Genomic DNA, 23,350 nt, shown 5'->3' with positions numbered 1-23,350 from the left:
GAAAAGATATTTATTTACAGTACATGTTAGCTCTTTAGAATAGAATTGCATTCTGGGGTACTCCAAATGTTAACACCCCACCCGCACCAGCGCCACTCCTCTCCCCTCTGCCAGTCTGTGCCATGTTTTTCACCCGCATTCTCCTCCTTCTCTGCTCTGTGCTTTAGCTCCAGACCTGGTCGGCCTCCGAAGAGGACCCAGAGTGTGACATCGCCAGAGAACCCCCACATCATGCCCCACTCCGTCCCTGGTCTCATGTCCCCTGGCATGATCCCACCCACAGGTATGGTTTGGTCTTAGTCTGTAGCGCTGTTACTGTTATTAGGGCTGTGATTCACTGTTTCCCTCTTTCTTTTTGGCACACACACACACACACACCTCCCTATGAGTGGCCTCCCCACAGCTTGTCCTCGAAATGGCAACCAGTCCAAAGTGACACATGCACCCAACCACCAGACACCAGCCGCTCACTCGTTTACCAAAAACAGATCCTCTGCTCAATCCCCGGAAACCAAGAAGGGGAGAATAAATTGGAGTGGAGATCCTTTCTCCCAGATTATTCCAGTAGATGTTGCATTTTGCCTCGAGTGCATTCTAATTAGTGCGATTAAATCCACTCCACTGGTGAATGTACATAGGCAGTGGTGATGCTAAAGCAAGCTTATCGCCACAAGAATCAACAACAACCGTTTGTGCCCTAACTTACCCTTGGGCCAAGTCTTATTGCAACTAATGCTTTTGTTCTATTTGTGGCTGGCTTCATTGTGACTGCTTTGATGTTGGCTGTAAGTGCTCTGATTTGCATATTTTGCTCTCCTTCCTAAAATGTCTTTAATGATATTGCACTGTCGAAAGGAGCTCTTTGAATGCTCACTAGGCGTACAGTACACACATTGTATTTAACCAAGTATTAACTGTAGTACTTTGGAGAGATAAAACATCAGGGCTGGTTTTCCACTGTGATCTACAGTGTATAACAATTTTAACAGACTTGTAATTATCTTCATCGTGCATTTTTTTCCCTTTTTTTTGTAAAAACAATAATGAAAAGTTTTTTTTATTATCAGTAAAGCAGCGTCTGAGGGGATTGAAATGTAATATTAAACACAAATGGAGCCATCCTTGTGATTCATTACAATGGCGGTTCACAGGGTAGTGCTTTGAACTCCGGGAATAGGGGGAGGTCACTGGCTATCTGGGCTGTAGTACAGAAGGTGAACTTAAAGGCCGAAGTGAACACATAGAAGGACAATGATGAGAAAGACCCGTGTTATTTAGTGGAACATAAAGCAACAGAAAAGCCTTTTGATATCATCCCCTTTAAGCCCAGAGGGACTCTATGATCTTGACATTTAGTCAGGGTATTCAGAGGGCAGAGATAAAGTAATTGAGGTTTTTGGTCTTCTCATAACTGCCTTAAGCTTCCTAACTGTGGTGAGAAAGAACTTTTCCATCACTTTCTGTGGTATAATTAAACCATTTATTGTTTTGATGATAATATTAAGCATTAAATGTCAAGGAACTTACCGATTTTGACAGATTAATAATAAGTATGATTGACCACACATAAGTTAGCATCTAAGTAGGCGACTAATTGATCTACCCTGTCATGTCCAAATGTTCTGATGGATGATTAAAAAGCCAGCATTGAGAAACCGTCTTAAGTAGTTACACTATCATGTCATGTCACATTAGTTCATTTTTCAGATGAGTTAGCGCCTGCATGGAATATGGGCCAACGGCTTTTTCTGAGGCCTCACCAATACACAGAAAATTCTTATATGAGCAATTTCGTGAATTAAGTAATAATTTTTTCATGTTGGTATCACTGTAATTTTTACTTAAAATTTTTTGTTTGGAATGAACTCGTTATTTAGTTATTAGTTGTTCTGACAAGAAGTCTCAAAATGATGAGTTGAATGAATAGATTTCCGAGAGTTCACTCCACTGACTAAACTAAATGTATAAAAGAGTGTAGTAGTTCGTGTAGTTGTAGACTTCCCAGCATGCATTGTTGACGAGTTAAAGTATTCTAAATACAGTATTGTTGGTTTTTTTTTTTTTTTTTTGCATCTCATAGTGGACGCTTGCTGTGTCTTAAATTCTTCTCAAATCAGGTCACTGTTGCTAATTTACAATTAACAATAAAAAAACAATATAAACATGATGGAGGTTAATGTTGAATGCAGCCTCCACCCTCATGCACTTGTGATTTATTAATCACAGAGTGCAACTTAACATTCTGGTTTTACTGACTCAAGTACAGTGAGTACGCTTACATGCATACACACATAAATAACCAGGTTACAGTCCACGTTCTTGGGAAAGTTGGTTTCTTAGGTGTCATGTAAACGAGAAAGCTGGTTCCCAAAATTGGCGTATGGGATTTTTCTCAGTTTTTTCTCCTCTTCTCTCCCCCTGTGCTGTCACGCTGTGACACGAACACACACACAAAGATGAAAAAACTGAAAGCAGGGTTTTCTGTCGCTATACAGTGAAATTATGTGCGCCAGGCTTCCAGAATAAGTCCGGGGTAGAGGAGAAATCAGGATACTCTTCTGCTGCATGTATACACTGTTTTTTTAAGTTCTTAGGTTTATGTAAACACTGTTCCCCGATTACCAGAACAATGCAATATTTTACACAGATAACAGTTTTTCAACACTTTTTAGATGCTGGCCCTGACTCAAATTTGTCTAAAGAGCTCACCTTATGATAAACTTAGCTACTTTATCTAATCTTAAAGTCTTGTGGAGAAGCACAAGCTGACAGAACCAAAACTTAATTTTGTAGTACAGTGAATCTAGTTTATGAATTGTGTTTGCTGTGATACCTTCATGCACACAATGATTGGCTAATGTGTTTTTTTTAATTAGACATATGCAGTAGACATGGACTCAAATCATATTAGATTAACATCAATGACCATATTCAACACAGTGGAAAGGTGTCTTCTTCACACACTAACAAGACCAGAGAGCCTATGTGAAACACATTGTTAACATATGTAGCTTTGCCCTTGACATCAGTTCCATTTAGAGAAGGACATCTTAATATGCTTAGGTTTCCCTTTAAGCAAATACCCTCATATGTGTGTGAAAGCACATTTATGTATGTGTGAGTCTCTGACTGTGTGCGTGCTTCTGTTCTTGCCCTGGGGGGTGGGGTGGGGGGATACGCTGGAGATTTTCCAGTTGCTGATGCATTACAGGCAGATTGGCCTCCAAATCGGATTATTTGCTGTGGACTGACACCACACTGAGATGACATCTCCTTTAAAGTGGAGAGGGCCTCCACTCACACTCTGGCCACTACTTAAGCAGCAGCTTCAATATAATTCATTTATGTCCTGGATATGGCTTCAACATTTCAATGCAAGAGCACTGCATTTACCATTAGAGAAATGAATGTCACCTACATCTTTCCAGGATGCATCCAGTACTTTACTGATAAAAACACAATTTTCTAATGCTAGCCGACTCTGCGCTACTGTACAGGTATATGTGTGAATAATAGTAGGTGGAGACATACTGTAATGTTTATTTTCTTTTAATGTACAATTAGCATGTCAGCTTGTAGAATGGATCATCTAATCCAGTGCCACTTCAGGATGCTTTAAAATAGATCCCGTATGCACCGGGTAATTTAGTGTCAGTTCTGAGCCCCCCTCTTTGAGTCCGCTGCTTGTCATAGGTTAGCAAACTCTGTAATTGATACTAAATTTGTCATGATGTGGATATCACAGTTCAAGTGGTGCAGTGTGCGTAAAGAGTTGCGTCGTTCCCAACCTCAGTTTGTCATTGCTGTGCTGCCACCAGTCTACGCATAAAATTAGGCAGCCATGCTCACTGACATGGAGTGTCTCTTCTCTACTTATCCTGTTTCCCTCTTAAATGTGTGTTTTCATTGTTGCCCATGGTGCAGTCCCTAACAGAGACAGAACAGAAACACAACAGATAAGCCCTGGTGTGTCTTTTATTTTTAAATCACTGCTAGAGAAAGTCATAAAAGTTGGTCTTTTGTGTACTGATGTGAAGTTAATCTGATTTTAATTTGATTATACGAGTTAGTTGCGGAGGGCACAGGCATTGGGGTGTTTGTTGTAAGAATGTTCTGACATTGGCGCAGGTATGGGGCAGCTAGCATGTTAATTAATGATGAAGATCCTGACAATATGCAGAGGCATGACAGCGTTAAGCCAGTCGGCTGCTGCTTCCTTTGCATATTAATAGATCCTTCATTATTATTTAATATGACAGCTGCTCCAAGGGCTACCATCAGACCTTGTCTCTGTTATTTGCTGTTTTGTGCTCCCCATGTGACAGTGCCATGCTATTCTCTATTTGTTGAAATGTTCCCTTTTCTGTTCTCTGAGTGGTGTGCCTCTCTACATGCGGCCGTGATGCACTGTTTGTTTTGTGCTCAGGAGGATTCTGACTTGCCCATGTGTCTATATGAGAAAGTGTCTGAATCTAAAGGTGACTTTGAAAGAATATATGAGGCTCGATTGCTTTGTTTGCATAGTAGTGAATGCAGATTAGCAATGAGTGGGATTGGTATTGTTGTCGTTTAAACTTCTAGTGGCTTATTAGACTTGTTGCTGAATGCCCACATCTCGGAGGTTTCCTTATTACATCTGTTTTGAGCTGCATGTGACAATTGCATGTTGATGTGACAATTGATCTGGTTGAATGAATGCCGTTATCAGAACAAAGATTTATGGAGTGTGTCCCTTAGTCAAATACAGGGTGGAGGTTTGAGCAGAATGATAAATGAAATATGGAAAGGTGATCATTTCATTTTTTTTTTTTTTCAAAATAACACAAATCAATTTCTTTGCCTTTATTTACTCAATACACATGTAATCAAAACCTACGAATGCATTGTCCTTGCTCTTTCACGATTCTGTCAAGTTTGCTGAGGAAAAAGAAATGCTGAGGACACCCAGGCTGCAGTGCAATAAACCAGCGTTCTCACAGCCAAAGTTAGAGAGCATCAGAAAGCACCACTGCGGCACTCCTTTGAGCGGCACCTGATTTGTGGGGGGAATTTATCACACAAACAGCCCAGAGGTGATTTCAATATTTACTCTGCAGTCTGTTCTGCATACGTCTCATTTGGAAAACAGTTGACTCTTGCCCATTATACACAAATGAAGGCTGACCTTCAGACTGGGCAGAGGCCACATTCATTATGTGGAGAAGTATCACCTTCTTATGAGGCAATGGCTTTTTTTTTCCTGCTTTGCCTATGCATATGGAACAGCAGCCAGGGCCCATTGCAAACGAGAGCTCCCTCGTTGACATGATGTATACTGTACGTCAATATGGTACTGATGTATTTTAAGATGCAAACAAGGCTTTAAATTATATGCACCTCCATGTCAGTGGCTCAGAGTGACTCTCGCCATCTGCCTATCAGCTGGGGATGAGAGGAGGGGGTGCTCAGGCTGGTATGTGCTTGTGTGCGTGTTTGTCGGTGTGTGTTTGTGCGCATGCTTACATGTATCTATTAGAGCCACATGTTCGATTTCTAACGCTCCTTGTACTTGTGTCTCCACTCAAATTCATGGATAATAGCTGCTCTTCGGTCCCATCACAGAGACGTGACAGCTTAGTGATGATAAACGCAGACATTTCCTTGTTCTGCATCAAACGTAAAACTAACCTGCATATCAAATGTAAGCAGCCTCTGTAAAAGGACAGGCACCGTATTTTGGATACATGTGATTCCTCTAATAGGTATATAGCTTTTTCTTGAAATGCATCTTTGACTTTGTTGCTAGGGTTGGCAAGAAGAATCATGGGACTCTCCTGAGACACACTAGGTCTAGAGGAGCTTTAGCACTACATATCTGTCCCTGCTGTTTGAGACCCTCCTCATGAATATAGATATCAGTCACGTTCAATACACCAGAACTCTGAAACTACCACAATGACAAACCAATGCTTTATGATCTCTGCAGTGTACTCAGCATATGTATGTCTATAAACTCAGACTCACTATATCAATCATATCAAGTCTATTTTGATCAAGGTGGACGACCATGTCAAATATTGCTGTTGTAGCATATATTCAGAGAAATGGAAATGTGAAAGATTATTTAACATGTGATGTCAATAGTCAAGTAAGGAAAGCGACTGCAGCCTCAAGCCTGAGGAGAATCTATTTAAAGTTTTTGAATTTTAAGTGTTGCATACTAAAGAGCGCATGACAATTTTTATATTGTATAAAATAGTACAAATATCTGTGCAGATTTAAGTAAGCGCTCAGACACAAGACACAACATATTTCTCTGTTTTTTCTGTAAATATTTTTGAGAATTGTTCATCAGGCAATATAGGCAGGTAAAAAAACACTAGTCTGGTAATGTTTTACGAACAAAAATAATGCACCACAGCATACTATAATCTGCCTCATTAATTTTCCACTTTAAATGTCCGGATTGTTTTAAGACTGATACTGAATTTTTCACATTGCTTCCTTTTTATGCGTCATATTCCTTAGTTAATTTTCACACATTGGCCTCTGAGCACTGACTACACTCAAAATCCATTTACAAGTATTAAAGGGAAAAAAAATTAATCTGTGGTACATTGTTTACAGCTTTCCCTCCTGCACAATGACTGGCCTTGACTCACAAGAGCTCTCTTTACTACAGTATATGGCTGTGAAGAATTTGATCACCAGTTTTAAGCATTATTCAGATAGATTTGATCTGATGAATACATTAGAACTGACATGAAATGCTCTTAAAAAGAAGTTTTCACACGTTGAACATCTCTCACGTTCAGTTTAAAATTTTTCCATCTCTGACCTCTCAGGTATCACCTATATCACTATCACTATACATTATGTGTTATTAGTTGTACACGCAAAATGTTTGCCTTATGCACTACTATCTTGATTGCATCTATTTCTGCCAAGGTATAAATACATCGTTATAGTTTTGAGGAATGTTGGAGTTGTAGAAACATTCATAAAAATCATATGCCGCCACACACACACAGGCATCTGTCCCATCAGCATGGCAACCTGCTGTGAAGATAACCCCTGTCAGAAGATAAAAAAAACTGTGAGCTCACAGGCACTTATTCCCTATAGTATACAAAATTATTCATTGTTTCATTATTCCAAATTCAGTTTTCATTGTTTTTTTTAGTTGTGAGGACAGCTTTCTGAAAGGGTATGCAGGTGCAGTGGCTCAGCCCCAGCAAACATGTAGCGTTCTGTAAGCATTCTGTCTCCTCTGCCTTTTCTCCCCAGGCCTGACAGCAGCGGCAGCAGCAGCTGCCAACGCAGCCATCGCAGAGGCCATGAAGGTCAAGAAGATCAAGCTGGAGGCGATGAGCAGCTACCACAGCAACGCCAACCACCATGGGGCCGACGGAGAGAATGGAGACCTCAGCTCCAGTGTTGGTAAAGATGCCCTTGACACACACACAAACACACGCTGTCACAAAGACCAATACGTAAGCACTTACATTAACGGAACCCAAACTTATCATGCAAACTGTTTGGTGTGTCTGCAGACACTCACATCTAAATTTACAAGACATACTTGTATACATCACAGTTTTCACACTTAGAACCTCTTCTGCTAGCTCTCTGCTACCAGGTATGTGCAATTTTAATAATAGATGATTAAAAAGATTTGTAGACATTTTTGATATAATCTTCATTTTCATTAAATTAAATATTATCAGAGGGTCTAAGGCCATAAAGTGGGGTTGTGAAGCAGGTTGTAAATCCCACTGAGGCACTGAAGTTCATCATTGAACTTGATAGTAATTGTAGTTTATTTTATTTTATAAAATTAATTTGGCTTCATGCTGATGTGAAGCACCTTGATTTGTCATTTTACATAAAAAGTACTATATACACGAAATTGACTTGACTAGAAAATAATGCAGATTTGCACATGACAGAGATAATAAAACAATCCAGAATAGGTAGGAGTAAATGTGGTTCCAGTTGCAGTGTCTGTGTTGAAGATTCTTGCAGTTGTCCATTCCTACGAGAAACAGGCAACCAACATGAGGAGAGGCAGCTTTCCAAGGTTTAAAGTAGCAAATAAAATAATCTCATGTATTCCTTCGGGTGAGTTCATTTACAATCTAAAAAATGTATAATATAAATACAGATATTTTATAATTCACATAAAAATTGCATCTTGATGTGCGTCCACACCAACATCAAACAATCGGTTTAGACAGTTACGCAGTTAGATGCTGCTTAATTTTTTTGTATTTTTGTAAATATTTTGGCGAAGTATTGTGTTTTTCAGTTTGTCTGAACTATGCGTGTCCACTTTAGTAAAGTAAGTATTGTTTCCATTTAAGGGTTACACTTTTTGTGTTCAAAGAAAAAAAAATCTTAATAAGTTAAAGCGTGAACACAGTTTCCCAAAGCTATCGGCTTTTAACAAGGTCTAATTGAATTGCTGTGAGAACGTTGGTTTTTCACAATGTGCCATTTCAATTAATTATTAGCCCTAAAATGCAGAAGGATTTTCATAATATCACACAGAACCACTTAGTGTATTAAAGAGAATAATAATGTATGTTAGTGCGGATTCATGAGCCCATTCCAAATTATAGACAAATGTAATCCCTGTAGCTTTGGAAGCTAAACGGGGGTTTTGATTCACTTAGAGTAATAAATGGCTGGACTCTTGAATACATTTCAACAGTAATACATGACACCACGGGGCTTATGGTGTGTGAGATGAAAACAGGATGTGTTTCTAAGCAGATTTAACAATGCAAAATGCATAAAGTGTGAGGTCATCACTCTGAGAGAATGGAGTGGGAAAAAAAAGAGAAACGAGCATACGAGGTCAGGGAAATAAAGATAAATGTGAGTACCAACAGCAAGGCTGTGGCAATGGAGCTAATAAGAAACTGTTTTATCTTTTTACAATTTAAATTGTAACCTTGAGCCCACAGTCAGCCACACAGGCTCCCGGTAGAATCATAATTCTGGTAAGGGGGAGAAGCTCTAGGTGTGGGTGCATGGGCCACAGCATTAGCTCTCTGAGTGAAATATATGGCAGTGACGCCTCTCAGCCCCATCCACAATCAATTGGATTCTTTTCCTTTAATATTTACTCGCAGCGATGAGATGCTCGTCTGCATGGTGATGAACAGTCTGCCACTGGCGTTTGAAGGTGACCTGTCAGTGAGTATGGACAAATCTCTCGCTCGCAGAAATGTAGAAAATAAATCATTAGGGGCAGGCAGTCAGACAGGGGCCTCTTTCTCTCCCTCACTCTCCTCGGATTTAAATCAGCTCAGATTTATGATTTGAATTAATGCTTCGTTTGGTCAAAGGAATGGTCGCAGAGACAAATGATGTTTGGTACTGAAACCATCCTAATATTGATTACTGGGTGTCGCAGCAATCTCTTGTTTATATCAAGCACTCTCCTGTGACAGGGTGGCCAGCAGGAGTCATCCTGATAATACACAGAAGAAATATGGCCTGCTCTGTGCCACAGGGCCATGAAACACAGCTAGCAGTATGCTGTCTTCTTCAGCCATAGCCCCAGGCTTTCACCCACATGCTTATTTTAATGCAAGCATTTTCTAATTTCATAAAAATATGAACGGACTCAAAAGAAGGTATGATTATTTAACATTCCAAAAATGTCTCTCCTTTAACCTGCTTTCACAAACTATTTTGGAGTGTGAAGGCCTAATAAGTCCAGCACTCAAGCCTGTTATCTAATAGCAATCCAAAGTTATAAATCACTCGACTGATATAGCATGCAGTGGGCAGAACGGGGACTGTATTTGGCTGTAACTTTGTTCGGACATTCACAGTGCTGACTGGGGTATGACTTCATGCTGTTTTTCACAGACTCAGACCACAGCTGCTCTGAGGAAATGAACTGGAGTTTTATAATCAACCAGCTTATGCTAGACTCACACAAACGGACGTGTTTACTTTACACAAATTATGTTACCAACCGTGTAGGAATTGATATGATAATGAGCATGCTTATGATAATACCACTAAGGGCATAGATCCATTTAATATAAAGCTATTGAAAAAATCCTCCTCGGGCTAAAGTACAGGTGGCTCATCTCAGTGTTTGTCTGACGCATATCTTGTATTGTGAAGAGCTTAAAGCAAAGCACAGCAGAGACAGCCAGTGAAGGACACTCTGTTCCGTTTGTTGGATTGCCCGTCGCTGTCTTTGTGTTGATGTAAATTGAACAGGCTAATGTTTCTCTCTCACATTAAATATTCATCACAATTAGACCTTCCTGTTTGCATCAATGTTATTAATTATAAGGGAAAAAACAGCCAGTTCAACTCTCAGCCAAAATAAGCAAACATCCTGAGTGAGGGGAGAGAAGGGAAACAGCTGTAGTTGTATGTTTCACGAGTGTATGAGGCAGAGACAGATAGATGAACTGAAATGGAAAGACAGAGAAAAGGTATAAAGAGAGAGAATGAGAGGTGTGTGTGTGTTGGGTGGGTGCTTCTTTGATTTTTCCCTCACACTCCTTAGTTGGGCAGAGGGAGTCCTCTCAAAGCACAATGTGGATTGTTCCTGCTTCTCAGGAAATGCCACAATTACAGATCACAGACCAAGCAAAACACGTGTGGCGCTGGGCCTTGAGGGGGATAAACAGCCCGCCATTCCCTCCCAGTGCACTGACCCCAGTCACAACCTTCATTACTGGGAGAGAAATATTGTCAGCTGCCCACTAACAAACACCTGCCAATTTTAAGAGAAGGAATTGCTTTTTTCAGCTGCAGTAGAAAAATAAAGTGTTTTTTAGACCCTTGGAAAACGAGTGGAAAGAAAGGATAAGGCAACATTCACCCTTGTCCTCTTTTCTTTTTTACTCTTTTCCAGTCTGTCTCACTTATTTCTCTGTCTTTCGCCCTCTGTCTCTCTTTGGCCACTGGGTGCTGCCCTGCCACTCATCTGACTCCTCTCCACAGAAGTCTAATGGAGCTGAAATCCTGTTTGTAATTAGATATGGGAATTCCACTGTCATCGGCCAGATGATACCACAACATGCCGACCTAACAACTCACAGACCGACATCACCGCAGTAAAAGAAGAAGACAGTCACTGCTAACTTTTACACTGTGCAGCCTATATTTATCCTGCATCCTGTATCACCACAACTAAGCTGTTGAGTCGGTTTTTATTTTGTCGCACTGGTTCAAAACCTGAAAGCCCTTTGTCTCAGATCTGTGGCTTCAGTCCAGGCTGCCTGTGCCCAACAGGGTATGGAAAGACACATGCTAGGCTGAAGCTGGACGGGTGGTGACAGGTACCTGGAGTGTTGCCTGACTGAGACTTGAAAGAAAGAGGTTCTGGGTGAGATTATGAGGAAGCATTATTCTCTTTCTACCCTGGGTCATCAGGCTAATTTCTTCAAGCCCCACCCTCATGCTTGTATTTTTGTGTGTATTTGTGTGTGAGTGCATGTGTGCATGCTTGCATGAGTGAGAAAGAGGGGGCCTTGGCCCCTGAGAGCGCTCTGTGAGGAGACCACAGCTGTACACTCCCAGCAGCTAATTGGTCCTTATCTAGCTGTCCCATTCATCTTAATTTTTTACCAATTACTGAGTATTATCTGTGTTCTCAGTTGGGTATGGGACTTAATCCTTTTTGGTTAAGCTGGTGCTACAGCTTGCAAATTTCAAATGGCGGAGGGGGGGTGGGGGGGTGGGGGGGGTGTTGAGCGGGTGGAGGAAATAGGGAAAGTGTGTGTGTGGGGAGGGGGGGAGGGGGGGGCAAAAGTCATAGCAAAAACAAACTGAAACTTCCCATCATCCCTCACTGGCAGGAAACAATCAATAAACAATGACATCAGGAGAGAGGAAAAAATGGAAGAGATCAATTATTGGCATTATAATTCAAGTCCTTGTTTGCAAACGTTGCAGCCTCATTGATTAGGCTGTTCTTGTTGCACTCTACATTATTGACTTGTTAAAACCATATTTTCTCATCATCACCGGTTTTACATTTGCAGTCACACTTTTAGGGGCATCATTAATTATTCAAGATGTATTCATTTTAAAGCACAGCAAGTCCAAATCATCCTGTTTACTCTACAAACAATACAAGTATAGTACAGTGCTCATCCAGAAGGTACATCAAGACGCTGCAATCTGGGGCAGTTAGCCTTAATTTTCTGAGATCAATGCATAACTAGGCTCCTCTCTATATGGGGTCCATGCTTGGCCATGCTGCAGAGCTGAGTGGAGTCAGCCTGGAGACCATGCACTAATTACTGCAGTGTTTACTGCTCTGCTGGATAGCATTTGTAACATTTTGGATCAACTCACCGAGTCAGTGTGATTTGCGCTAAACTGATAAATAAGACATTAAGATGACAGTGGACATGAATGAAATTACAGTGGGAAAATGTCATCAAATAAACAAAAGTCTAAAATAGGTGCAATTAACAGTCATGAATGCATGTGCAAATACAGTCCAGAACATATAGTGTCAGCAGATAGAAAGCCATGCACACAAAAGCAGGACACATAAAGTGCACATATACTTCTGCACTTTGATAGGGATGTGTTTGGTCACACTCTCTGCGCCAGCTGTCAGCCCAGCTCCACTGCTGTGATTTAATTAGTCTGTTTATGTCCTTTCTAATAATAAAACTCTCTGGGTGGAAGGACACGTCCAACTAGCTAGCTGTGTGCTCCAACCTGCTAGCTGAACTAGTGCTGGTGGCCGAGCGCACCCAAATGTGGGCCATGATGGAGGATGGCGGCTACTTCCTACTCCACTAGACAGAACAGTAGCCCTCAGGCTCAGATCTAGTATCACCTCCTACTCAATCCTAACCTTAACCATTAGGGGATAAAGCACATACTGACCTGATATGAGTGTCTAGGGGCAACTTCATCCATCTTCCTCCGTAGCTCTCTTGTGGGAGCCTTTGTCAGTCGAAGCTCTTGAGAGAGAGCAGATTGTAGCCATAGGCTGAATAGAATTTGTTTCGTGAACATATCATAACACCTCTTCAACTGCTACAGATTTTTGTCTTGTCCGATTTATGGAATTACATTGGGGTTTGTTTTGTTTTTCTTTTCTTTTTTTTCCGACGTCGAGACCGCAAACAAAATGGGGTTTGTTGAAGCTGCCAGCATTACGATAAAGGGGAGTTGTGGTGGTAACTGAGTCAGACACACTGAGCTAGACAGAGAGTGGCAGAGCAGACAGACAGCCTTCCAGCTTGAGTGAAGAGCTTGATGGGTCTCTGTCTCTCTCTTGGGCTTTGGCCCTCACCATCTCTCTATTAGTCTGCCAGGCTCATGGGAGCCAGGTGACAGATAAGTGAAGAACGACACACACATTTTAATAGACATTTCAAAAGATAAACCTGATAATGATTTCTCTTTTTAATGAAGTCTAATGTCCTCCTTCTAATTCCAGTTGCGTCGGCTGTTAAGCATCAGCGTAATACTTGAATATGCATGATTGGGAAATTGTGAGGCACACTGATGAAGCTAAAAAATACACAAACCCTGACAACTGCAGAAATAGATTACAATAACGGCAGGATTGATTAAACATTATTTTCATAATGATCCATATCAAGTTCTATCATCTTTTGAGTGGCAGCGCAGTTGCAGAGTTATAAAAAGGAAAAGACAGAACGAGAGACAACACTCTAGACAAACCTCATGCCATGGAAATATTTGTCTGATTGTCTCTTGTGGTTAATTCAAAGTCACAGGAGCAGAGCTATAAAAAACAACTGACCAGTCGAGTTGTCATCTCTCATCAACATTAGGCCTCATTCTTCATTAATTGGATAGATTAATTTGGAGCGCTTTGATGCGGGGGTGATGCATGTGTTCGCCTGTCCCCTCCTCACTATTCTCTGTCAGGTTGAATTTAGCCAGGGAAGGGGCTGACCTTTGAAAGTGAAGAGATCAACACAATTTGAAAAGACAATGTCACTTGGTGTAAATGTGATACGTGTAATAAATGACATTCAACCTTTCAGTGATGATGAGCTTTCGCAGGTTGGAGTAATGTGAAATATGCATAGTGTGTAATTGCACAGAATGTGGAGCAGTTTTCACATGCGCAGCTAAGATGGTGCAGCATTAGAGTCTACATATCATGTGCTCTCATTTCACTATGATTATCTCTAAGAGGGCACATTAGCATAGAGTAATAATATTACTATGTACACAATAACAGTAATGACAATACAGTGATGACAACAAGAAAATGACAGTCACTCTTACTGTGATTACGCTGAAGAAATGCTCTATTGCTTGACTATAAAGCAATCTTGGGGAGAATCAAAGAGCATTTGTGTGTTAGAAATAGTTAGTTCTGTTCCTGGACCGAAAGGTGTTTCTTCTCAATTATGATATGGGAATCGTCATCTAAATAGAGCTATCAGCCAAACTGCGGCCAGACATCTTCACCATCGTACTGCCACTCCTCTGGGACCAAGATAAAGAGGGAGAGAGCAAGCAAGTTCAAACAATGTTAAGGAATTTCACAATCTCAGCATGTCCTTCACTGTGTGACTAAACAGAAGAAGGTATTTCTTGGCAAATTGTGTTTAGAATCCGCAACAAAGTCCTCATTCCTACAAAATAATTGAAATGGCATCAGTATAATGTTCTTCTTTTATTTAATCTGTGTACTTAAATGCAATTAAATCCAAACTAAACGCATTTTTTCGGAACTGTAGTCATGTAAAATTTACGTTGCGGTCAGATACGCAACACATTTCACCTTGACCTCATTAGCATTGCAACTGTAAACTATATACTGCATTACTGATTTTCTCATGAGGTGAATGTAATGGAGGCAGCGAGAGCGCGCAGGAGGTAGTGATGCTAATTTTGTAATTAAAACAGATGATCTGATGACCACATGCAAACCGATCCCTCCTCTCCCAACAAAGCGATATGAAAAGCAGAGTGGGCTGTGATTGATAACACTCGTCAATATATTTCATTTCAGGAGCCTTAGTCAAATGACAACTGGTTGTCATTGACTGAAAGCAATCTTTTTAAAAGGGGAGCCTTTGCTAAGTATCAGATGAAAATGATTCCTCTGTCTGCTTGGGTGTCACTGTCTGTAGAAGCTTTATTGATTGGGCTTGAATATATTGCACCCGCAGTAGTAACAGCTGCTAGTAATATCTCCCCTCTCCTTCTGCTCTCCTCCTCTGCTCGCAGCTCTTTCTGTGCCGCGGCTTATTGTCAGCGATCGGATGTTGGTGCTCTCACACCGATGTGTATTTATCAAGAGTGATATGTTACAAATGTGAAGTGAGCCTGGTTCCGACCCAAATTAGAGAAGCGACTAGTGTTTGCTAATGTGTCCCGAAGGCCTGGCTGGCCTGGCTACCCCCAGCCTTGTGCATGATTGCGTTAACCAAAGCCACCATTGTGTTACGCTCTGTATTATCAAGCACAAGGATGTTGGCATTGGTTGGTAAAGGTCATTTTCTGTAATGAGATTTGCCACATGCAAGCATATGGCTTGATTATTGCCCTGTGCATTAACATTTTCAGCAAAGAGACAAATAGACAGCTAAAACGGGGAGTAGTGCGGGTGGGGCAGTGGAGGAACGTGTTAAGCATTCTTTCTTCAAAGATTTGAGGAACTTTTTTAACAACAGATCTGTCATAGAGATGATTGATCTTCCAATTTTCATAGGGAATGTGTGCCATTAGAGCTGAGGATTAAAATGATCCTATAAAAGTTGCCTGCCTTAGATTTTTATACACTAAAAGGACAAACACCTCTGTCTGTCTCCTTGATAATTTCTACCACATGTTACACTCCAGCGGTTTGGGTAGGAAAGCAATTATGTTACCTCATCAAACCAAAAATTTTTTCTTATCATGGTTTCTCTTACATTACATTTCATTAGGAATCTTGGCAGGAAATCTTTGCCCACCTGAATCATTGCAAAGTGTATTTCTTTATGCCAGCATGCTGAACACATTTTGTTTGTTGTTATGAATTAGCTTGAAATGCATCCCGTCATCATTGCACTTGGAATCTAAAGCATATGTTTGCATTTGTTTTTATGTCTGGCTGTCTCCATGTGCGTACAAACCTATACACAATTATCTATAGTGCGTCATTGTCTGAGTGTGTACCTGTATGTTTTTATGTTTACCTCTCCTTGTTACCGCAAGATGTGCTCCTTTTATGTGTCTGCGTGCATTTGTTTGTGTGTATGCATACATACAGCACGAGTGTACAGCAGGTATTTAACAAAGGCAAGATGTTTGCTTTATTATCAACATTAACTGAGTAAACACAAAAGGCTTTAAAGTTTCATTCAATGACACTGAGGGGCTGTGGGTGGCTACATCAAAGCTCAATACCTTCCTCTCTCCCCCCATTTTAATGAGAAACAGGACTCACCAGCCTTGACTGAACCTGCCATCTGTGTGTGTGTCTGTTTTTTTCTTGTTTGTGTGTGTGTATGTGAGAGAGAGCAATTTTGTTTCTGTGCATATGTAAGCATGCACTTGTGTTGCATAAAGTGGCACCACTATGCCAGACAACATATTCATGGAGGCAGTATCTTGTGTTTTCTCTAATGGCTATAAGGTGCCCTCCAGCTTACACAGTAAGGCGTCGGATTTTTAGAGGAGATTAATAGTTATAGTTATAATTATTTTATCTTATTTTTAATTATCTTATATAGTTATAAGATGAATAGCTGATTAGTGCTACGGAGAGACTTCTAAATGTCTCGGCACTTTTTTGTGAGTCTTTCATTTCCTTTCGGGACTGGTGTGCAAACCCTTGATACGACCACAACAAAGACTCCTTGTGTGTGCACCACCGTTTCACCTTTGTTGGAGAAATGCATACACGACATGGGGGCATTTTACAAGCGCAATTAGGGGAAGAACTGAGATTGTTTTGCAGTGGCGGACTGCATATGCATTGTGCAGTGAGTCAGTCCATTTAGCTGCTTGACAAGAATGGTCCTGTTCAGTTTGACAGATCAGAAAAGGGGGAAAAAAAATATCTCAGTACCATGTAAACCAAAAGGCTTAGCGCTGAGCAAATCAGCCTTTTGTCTTATTCAATTCAAATCAAAGGATAACCAGGAATGTTTGTTTGACAACAGCATTTACATTGTATTGTTCTGAAGCCCAGAGCCTCCCAAACAAAGACAGATAGGCTTTAAACAAGTCATTTAATTAGCACCGGATCCCCAGCTTTGGCTGCAACAACCAATTATACATTCCTGAGGCATGTGCAGGTCCTATTTCATGGGAGCGAAAGGCAGATCTTCTCCAGCCCTGTCTCCTACAGTACATCTCTCCCCTTCCATTTAAGAGAAGGTAAATAGCCCAGACAGACAGCTTCATTAGCCAGCGTCTGAAGAGCGCGGGGCCGATTGTCGCTTAAATAGTGCGCTTTTACTGCAGGCCCAACTGGCGACCTCCGATCAATTACAGCTGACATTATTGTTTGTCGGGAGCTTTTTTCCTGGACAGAGGGAGTAAAAAATGAGATCAGGCCTGAGCTTTGGCTGGAAATGTAATCTTCCCCTTCTCTTTGGTTCTTGTGCTCCACAAACAATAAATCATTCAGTTGAAGAGATAATAAAGTGCCAAGTAGGAGCTAGTTTAATTTTTGTCAGGGGAAATCTGTCCACAACAGAGTTAAGGGTAAGGGGCTGGCTGTTACCTCCGTACCATTTTCATTGACAATGGCTTAGTTCCTTTTTTTCTTATTTTCCTCTGTAGGGTTCATGCGGCCACAAAGGCTGAAGTCCTGTTTAGATGAAGATTAACTGCAGCACACATCACCGCAGGTTATCATTTCTGTCATCAAAATAAATTACTGCTCTCTTTTTAATCATTTTAAAACATTCAGCATTCAATCTTTTTCCTGTGTGATTCTTTTAAGTATTGGACTTACCGTCAGCCGTGCGGTTTGATTCTGATGTAACAGCTTTTTAATCATGTTGTTACCAAGGGCTGTTTTAATTCATACAATTCATCCTACGTGATTCAGAGTTTTGCTTATCCATGCGTGAACTCCCAAGCACTGCACGACATAATAGCTGAGCTGTTTATATTGGTATTAAGTGATTTGTAGTTTTAATGATGGTAAATAGGAGTTCACCTTTGCAGGTCCCTCAGGCTTACTTCAGGTAAATTACTCCAAATGCATTGTTTATGCCCTTCAGGAGGGAGGGGGCTTGTGGGAATTCACCTCTCATCAGGTCTGAAGTTCAGTATCGGAGATAAACAGAAACTGACAAATATGTTTCTAACAGTTTGCCCAGTGGAATAGCCACACAAAATACACGTGATTAATGAGTCTGACCAATGTTTGTTGATTGTGTTTTCAGAGCCGAAATTCAGCAAATCACTGCATTGCATTACTAAGTCCAACTTTTTTCAGCGTAGTGTACTGAAGTTATTTGTAATCCTTCTACTTAACAAGAGTAAATGAAGCAAATTGGAAGACATTGCATATGAATGACACGGACACTTCACTGTCTTGCAAAACTGCCGGATTCCTTGAATAAACCAATATCCTCCTCACCTGGCTCCTTTCAGCTACAAATAAAGGGATTTGGTGGACCCTTGTTGGTCTGTGGCACATTCTCCTACAGTGGCCTGAATGGGCTTTTATAGGAGAAACACAGCTTTAAGATGGGGTGACATGAAAGGGGCTGGACAGCACTGAAAGCGAGACTAATACCCCTTAGAGAGAACAGAGGTCCAGTGTTTCCCTACCAGGCTGTTTGTCAGGTGAGGACACATTGAGAAACAAATTTATAATCAAGGGCAAAATATAAGAAAGAGACAAGTAGAGGAATATAATTTACTGTATACAGGGAAGACTCATGTTTTTTTTTTTTTTTTTTTGAGACAACTGTATCTATTAATACTTTTTTTTAGGTGTCTTTATGCATGTAGCTGTGTTTGATTGAATGGGTGTAACGTAACCACCTCAAAGGCAGAATAAGTCTCTTCACTCTGGCCCTTGAGTGGCCTTGAAAGGCTGATAGGTAGCCTAGACCTCTCCATGTTGTCCTACAGTAAGTACCCCCGCAATCAGGCCCTCTGTGGTGTTTTTTAATTGAGCTTAGCCTGCTGAGTAGTAATTGATTCAGTCTGAGCTACAGCAGAGGCGCTGATACAAGGTGCTGCTTGGCTTCCGCCTTTCTTTAATCTCCCCTGCTTTATATTGTTTGGGAATACTCGCCACTGAGAAACTGCGTGAAATCTTTCTTATGGAAATCAATGCTTCTTTTGGAAGGAGGGGAATGACAGAGAGGCGTACTTCTCATGTCCTTTCATTTTCAACCAGTGTCCTTCTCTTTAGAGGCGTCGCCATGCAGATCTCCTTGCCCTTTGGCTACTGATGTTTTGTCAGAAAAGAAGAGTGGAGTTGTTTTGTGGATCAGCTTTCTGTAGCACTTTTTTCCCCCTCTTTCTTTCACACTGCTTTTTTTCCCCCCTTGAACCAGGCTGCCAAGAAAGAGAAAAAAGGGAGTGAAAAATCAACAGAGGAGCTCAATCAGATCCAATAGTGTCTGTGAGGTTTTCTTTAAAGCATTTGAGGAAACGCATCTGACTGTTGGAGGAATGAGACCAAACTGTTCCCAGTCACTTTTGATCCTGCCAGTTCAAAGTCCCAATAGAGCGGAGGGGGGTGGGAAAAGGGGGGGGGGGGAGCTGTGGTTGGGGAGGTATAGACACCTAGCTTTGACCTTCTGTCTGCGCTCATGTCCTTTGAAAGTTGGCTTGTTTTCATTAAGCCATTCAGAAGCACAGTGCAGGGCCACAGTTTGACTAACTGCTAACCCTCTATGGCATCTCTATTAGACATTCTTTACATTTTCAGACTACTAATGTCTCCAGTTTTCCCAATTAGGCGTCTGTTGTGAAACAGCAATTGAATAATTTAAAACATTTGTAAGATATCTGTGATGTTGTAATGGAATAATTTGTGTGCATATAAAAGAGAAGAAATGAAAATCCCATTATTATGTGAGCTGAAAAAGGCTTTACTCTGGCTCTCCTTTCTATTTGTCTGGTCTGGAATATGGGCTACTATAATTAGCCTAAAGCCTTTGCTGTACAGTACTCTGGTGGTAGTTGTTTATCATTAGCACATTTAACTAGTAATTTGGGTAATAGCTTTAAAGATTTCTTTTGTTTTTACAGAGATATTTTTATATGTAAATATTGAGAGAATTTGCATAATGTGCTCTTTTTATTCATCATCGAATAATTGATGCATCTTTATTACTGTGTAAACGTTGGTCTTTGAATGACTGTGTATATAGTTATTATCTCCATTTTCTTTATTATTATTTTAGTCGTATCTATTATTAACATACTGTATGTTGTTAAACATTTATGTGTATTATCCTAACATGGAAAGATAGCCGAGAAGCAATGAATTGGAAGAATTCCATTTTAATTCTAATGGATGACAGTTTAAATCTTTACTGTTATTGGACAGCACGTTTAAAGGGTATCTCAGTGGTAGCAATAACTGATTGCTGAATTTACAACAGCAGGTTTTGAGTTTTCAGCCAGAGCCTCACAAGTTTCCCCTGTGAATATCTTACCCATAATATGCATCATTGAGTAACCAATGACCTCTTTATGTGTCTCAGGCCTGGAACTCCCCTTCATGATGATGCCACACCCCCTGATCCCTGTCAGCCTGCCCCCAGCCTCTGTCACCATGGCGATGAGCCAGATGAACCACCTCAGCACCATAGCAAACATGGCCGCTGCAGCACAGGGCCAGAGTCTGCCCTCCAGAATGGTCACCTCTGTTATAAAGGTAACTTTTAAAACAGAACCCAAATCGATGATTTAAAAATAACCTGCTTCATCCTATGTGGAGTCTTTCAGTCTACTCTAGATATTTATTGTGGGTGGGGGGTTTTTGTTGCTGCTGGGGTTGCAGGAACGTATGCCAGACAGTCCCTCGCCTGCTCCTTCCTTAGAAGACAACAGGAGGCCAGGCAGTCACCCATCGTCCCACCGCAGCAGCAGTGTGTCCAGCTCCCCAGCCCACACAGAAAGTTCCTCAGACAGGATACGTAAGTCTCACCACACAGATAAATAGTGAAGCTGTGTAAACTGTTAAAAGATGTCTTCTAAGTATTTTGCTACTGCTTTGGTCTCGTCTCTCTAGCCGCACACCACAATGGCCTGTCCATGAGCCAAGCCCTGCTAGGCCTGTCCCCCAACATGCCGCCTGGGCCTAAAGAAGGAGACCTGGCCCATGACATGACCCATGAAACAAAGAGGATGCACACTGACAAAGGTGAGATAAGTATCATTAAATATGAGGTGTGTTGTTGTTTAGTCTGCATGATGTAGACAGTGCACATTGGTATACACACTACAGCAATTAACAGGGATACGCCAAAGATCAACGGCTCTCGGCTTGTTCGTTCAGGGGTTGGCACAGCGGAACTTGTTCCGCACGTTCAGTTGGCATGAGTTTTTACGCCAGATGCCCTTCCTGCCGCACCCCTCCCATTTAACTGGGCTCGGGACTAGTGGCTGGACGGGGTGGGAATCAAACCTGCTTCCTTCTGCATCCCAACTCAATGCTCTGCCACTGATCCAACAGGCCCCCAATTAACAGGGATATGTATTGATTTTTTTGTTTTTATTTTTGTTTTTTTAACTCATGATATAAGTTTTAGTTAAGGGCTGTACTTTAGTTTTTACTTTCACTGCATGTATGAAATGTCAGAAAGAAATGTCACCCATAAGCTTTACTGCACAGAGTCTACAGTATTCTAGGAGCATTTATTAAAATATGTAGTTATGAAAATTTAGTTTGATGGAGATGAAAACTGAGTACTTTAAGGAGAACAGGGCTCTCCGTTTATTGGTTAATTGCATAAGGCTAAAATTATAACTTTAATATGTATTTATTTTCAAGAAGAGGGAGCCCACATGAATGTAAAATGTGTGGATGTGTGTAGTTATATATAAATGCCACACACACATCGTGTGGTTGGAGCGATATCTCTTTTAGAACTCTGGCGTTAGACAATGGCGTTTTATGTTTTTATCTGCTGTAAGTAGAACATTTTATACGTACAACATATTTCAGCCCTGTAGTACACATGCTATAAAGAGTCTCAGAAAGAAAATCTACCGATAAGATGCATTGGTTTTAACAGTTTCATACAGATAATATTTGCTGTTTTAAAAGGCTTACATTACTTTCCATTAAATTTCACTCAGAGTTTATGTTCCCATGCACCCATGACCTTGGCTGTAATAGGACTCTCTTCACTAGAGTTACAGTAAACAGGTGTAGATGGCCAAAACACTAATCCTCTAGAGTTACAAAAACATTAAACGATACAACTACTGATTATTACCACAAGAAATACCTTTTATTAATCCAACTTTCAAGTATTTTCTTTGTTTTTATATATCAAGAAAAAAACACTTTTACATCAATAACTGATACCACAGTATCAGTTATATAGAACAGTAGATCAACTTATGTGATATTTTCTATCATAATATTTAAAATGTTAATTTCTGTCACTTTATCCAGATGTAATGTCTGTTTTTATTTTTTGTTTTTTTGCATTAATCTGCTGGCTTTATTTAATTTTAGAATTGCTGTGCATGGGAAAGAGAAAAAGAAAAAGAAAGAAAAAGATAAAAATCTACTAATCACAGTGGATTAAATACAAAATAAAGCAAATAATAGATTTTAGTATTCTCTGTTGGTTTCAGCAGTGCTGTGCTGTTCTGTACTGGGCGCTACAGGGTGGGGTGAGGCTGATAATGATATTAAAACCACTATGGAAATCATTGGACTGTGTGTTCCCTGTTGGCAAGACTGATGTGAAATCAGTGTTAGACCTTCACTCACAGGGTGTGAAGCAGTGAATAGTAATAATTAGCAGGATCATGAGCTGAATTTATGGGTCACAAGCTATCTCTGCATGTGTGTGTGTGTGTGTGTGTTTGTGTGTGATTGAGTTCAAAACTGTTTGTGTGTGGGGAAATATAGAGGATTTAGGTGAACAAATAGAGCAACGCAAACAGACAAAGAAGAAGGTTTAACTAAGTATCCAAATAGTAAATCAGCTGAATGCTTTCTCAGTAGCAGAAATCTTACTTCTTAACTGAAGTGCCTCCTCCATACTCAGATAATCAACACAAATGGACTGTAATTCCTTTGCAATATTAGAGGAGAAAGCAAATGACCCAGCAATCCACACCAATTTTAGATAGTTGACCCACACACATCTACCCGCAAACACATGCTGTATTATCTTTGAGATTGTCAATTCCTAATATGTCACTGGACTTGATTAGGATTCTGAGCTCT

At 40.6% G+C, this 23,350-nt stretch overlaps 1 protein-coding gene across 3 annotated transcripts in view; it reads left to right on the top strand.

Moving 5' to 3' along the window:
- The window catches only part of dachd (dachshund d), a 91,841-nt gene that overhangs the window by 47,043 nt on the left and 21,448 nt on the right, over positions 1-23,350 (top strand). For 2 of the 3 annotated variants that reach the window (XM_067516370.1, XM_067516369.1), the window contains exons 2-6: positions 168-283; positions 7,267-7,419; positions 20,643-20,815; positions 20,942-21,077; positions 21,173-21,304. In XM_067516370.1, the coding sequence (XP_067372471.1) occupies positions 168-283; positions 7,267-7,419; positions 20,643-20,815; positions 20,942-21,077; positions 21,173-21,304 (710 nt within the window). Of the gene's footprint in view, positions 1-167; positions 284-7,266; positions 7,420-20,642; positions 20,816-20,923; positions 21,078-21,172; positions 21,305-23,350 lie in introns of all 3 variants that reach the window. The other variant, XM_067516368.1, reaches the window with a different exon arrangement.

Source organism: Channa argus, chromosome 9 (assembly GCF_033026475.1).
Source record: "Channa argus isolate prfri chromosome 9, Channa argus male v1.0, whole genome shotgun sequence".
In the NCBI taxonomy this organism is placed as follows: domain Eukaryota; kingdom Metazoa; phylum Chordata; class Actinopteri; order Anabantiformes; family Channidae; genus Channa; species Channa argus.
Note: the sequence above shows the minus strand (reverse complement) of the source record. Positions and strands in the feature narration are given on the sequence as shown.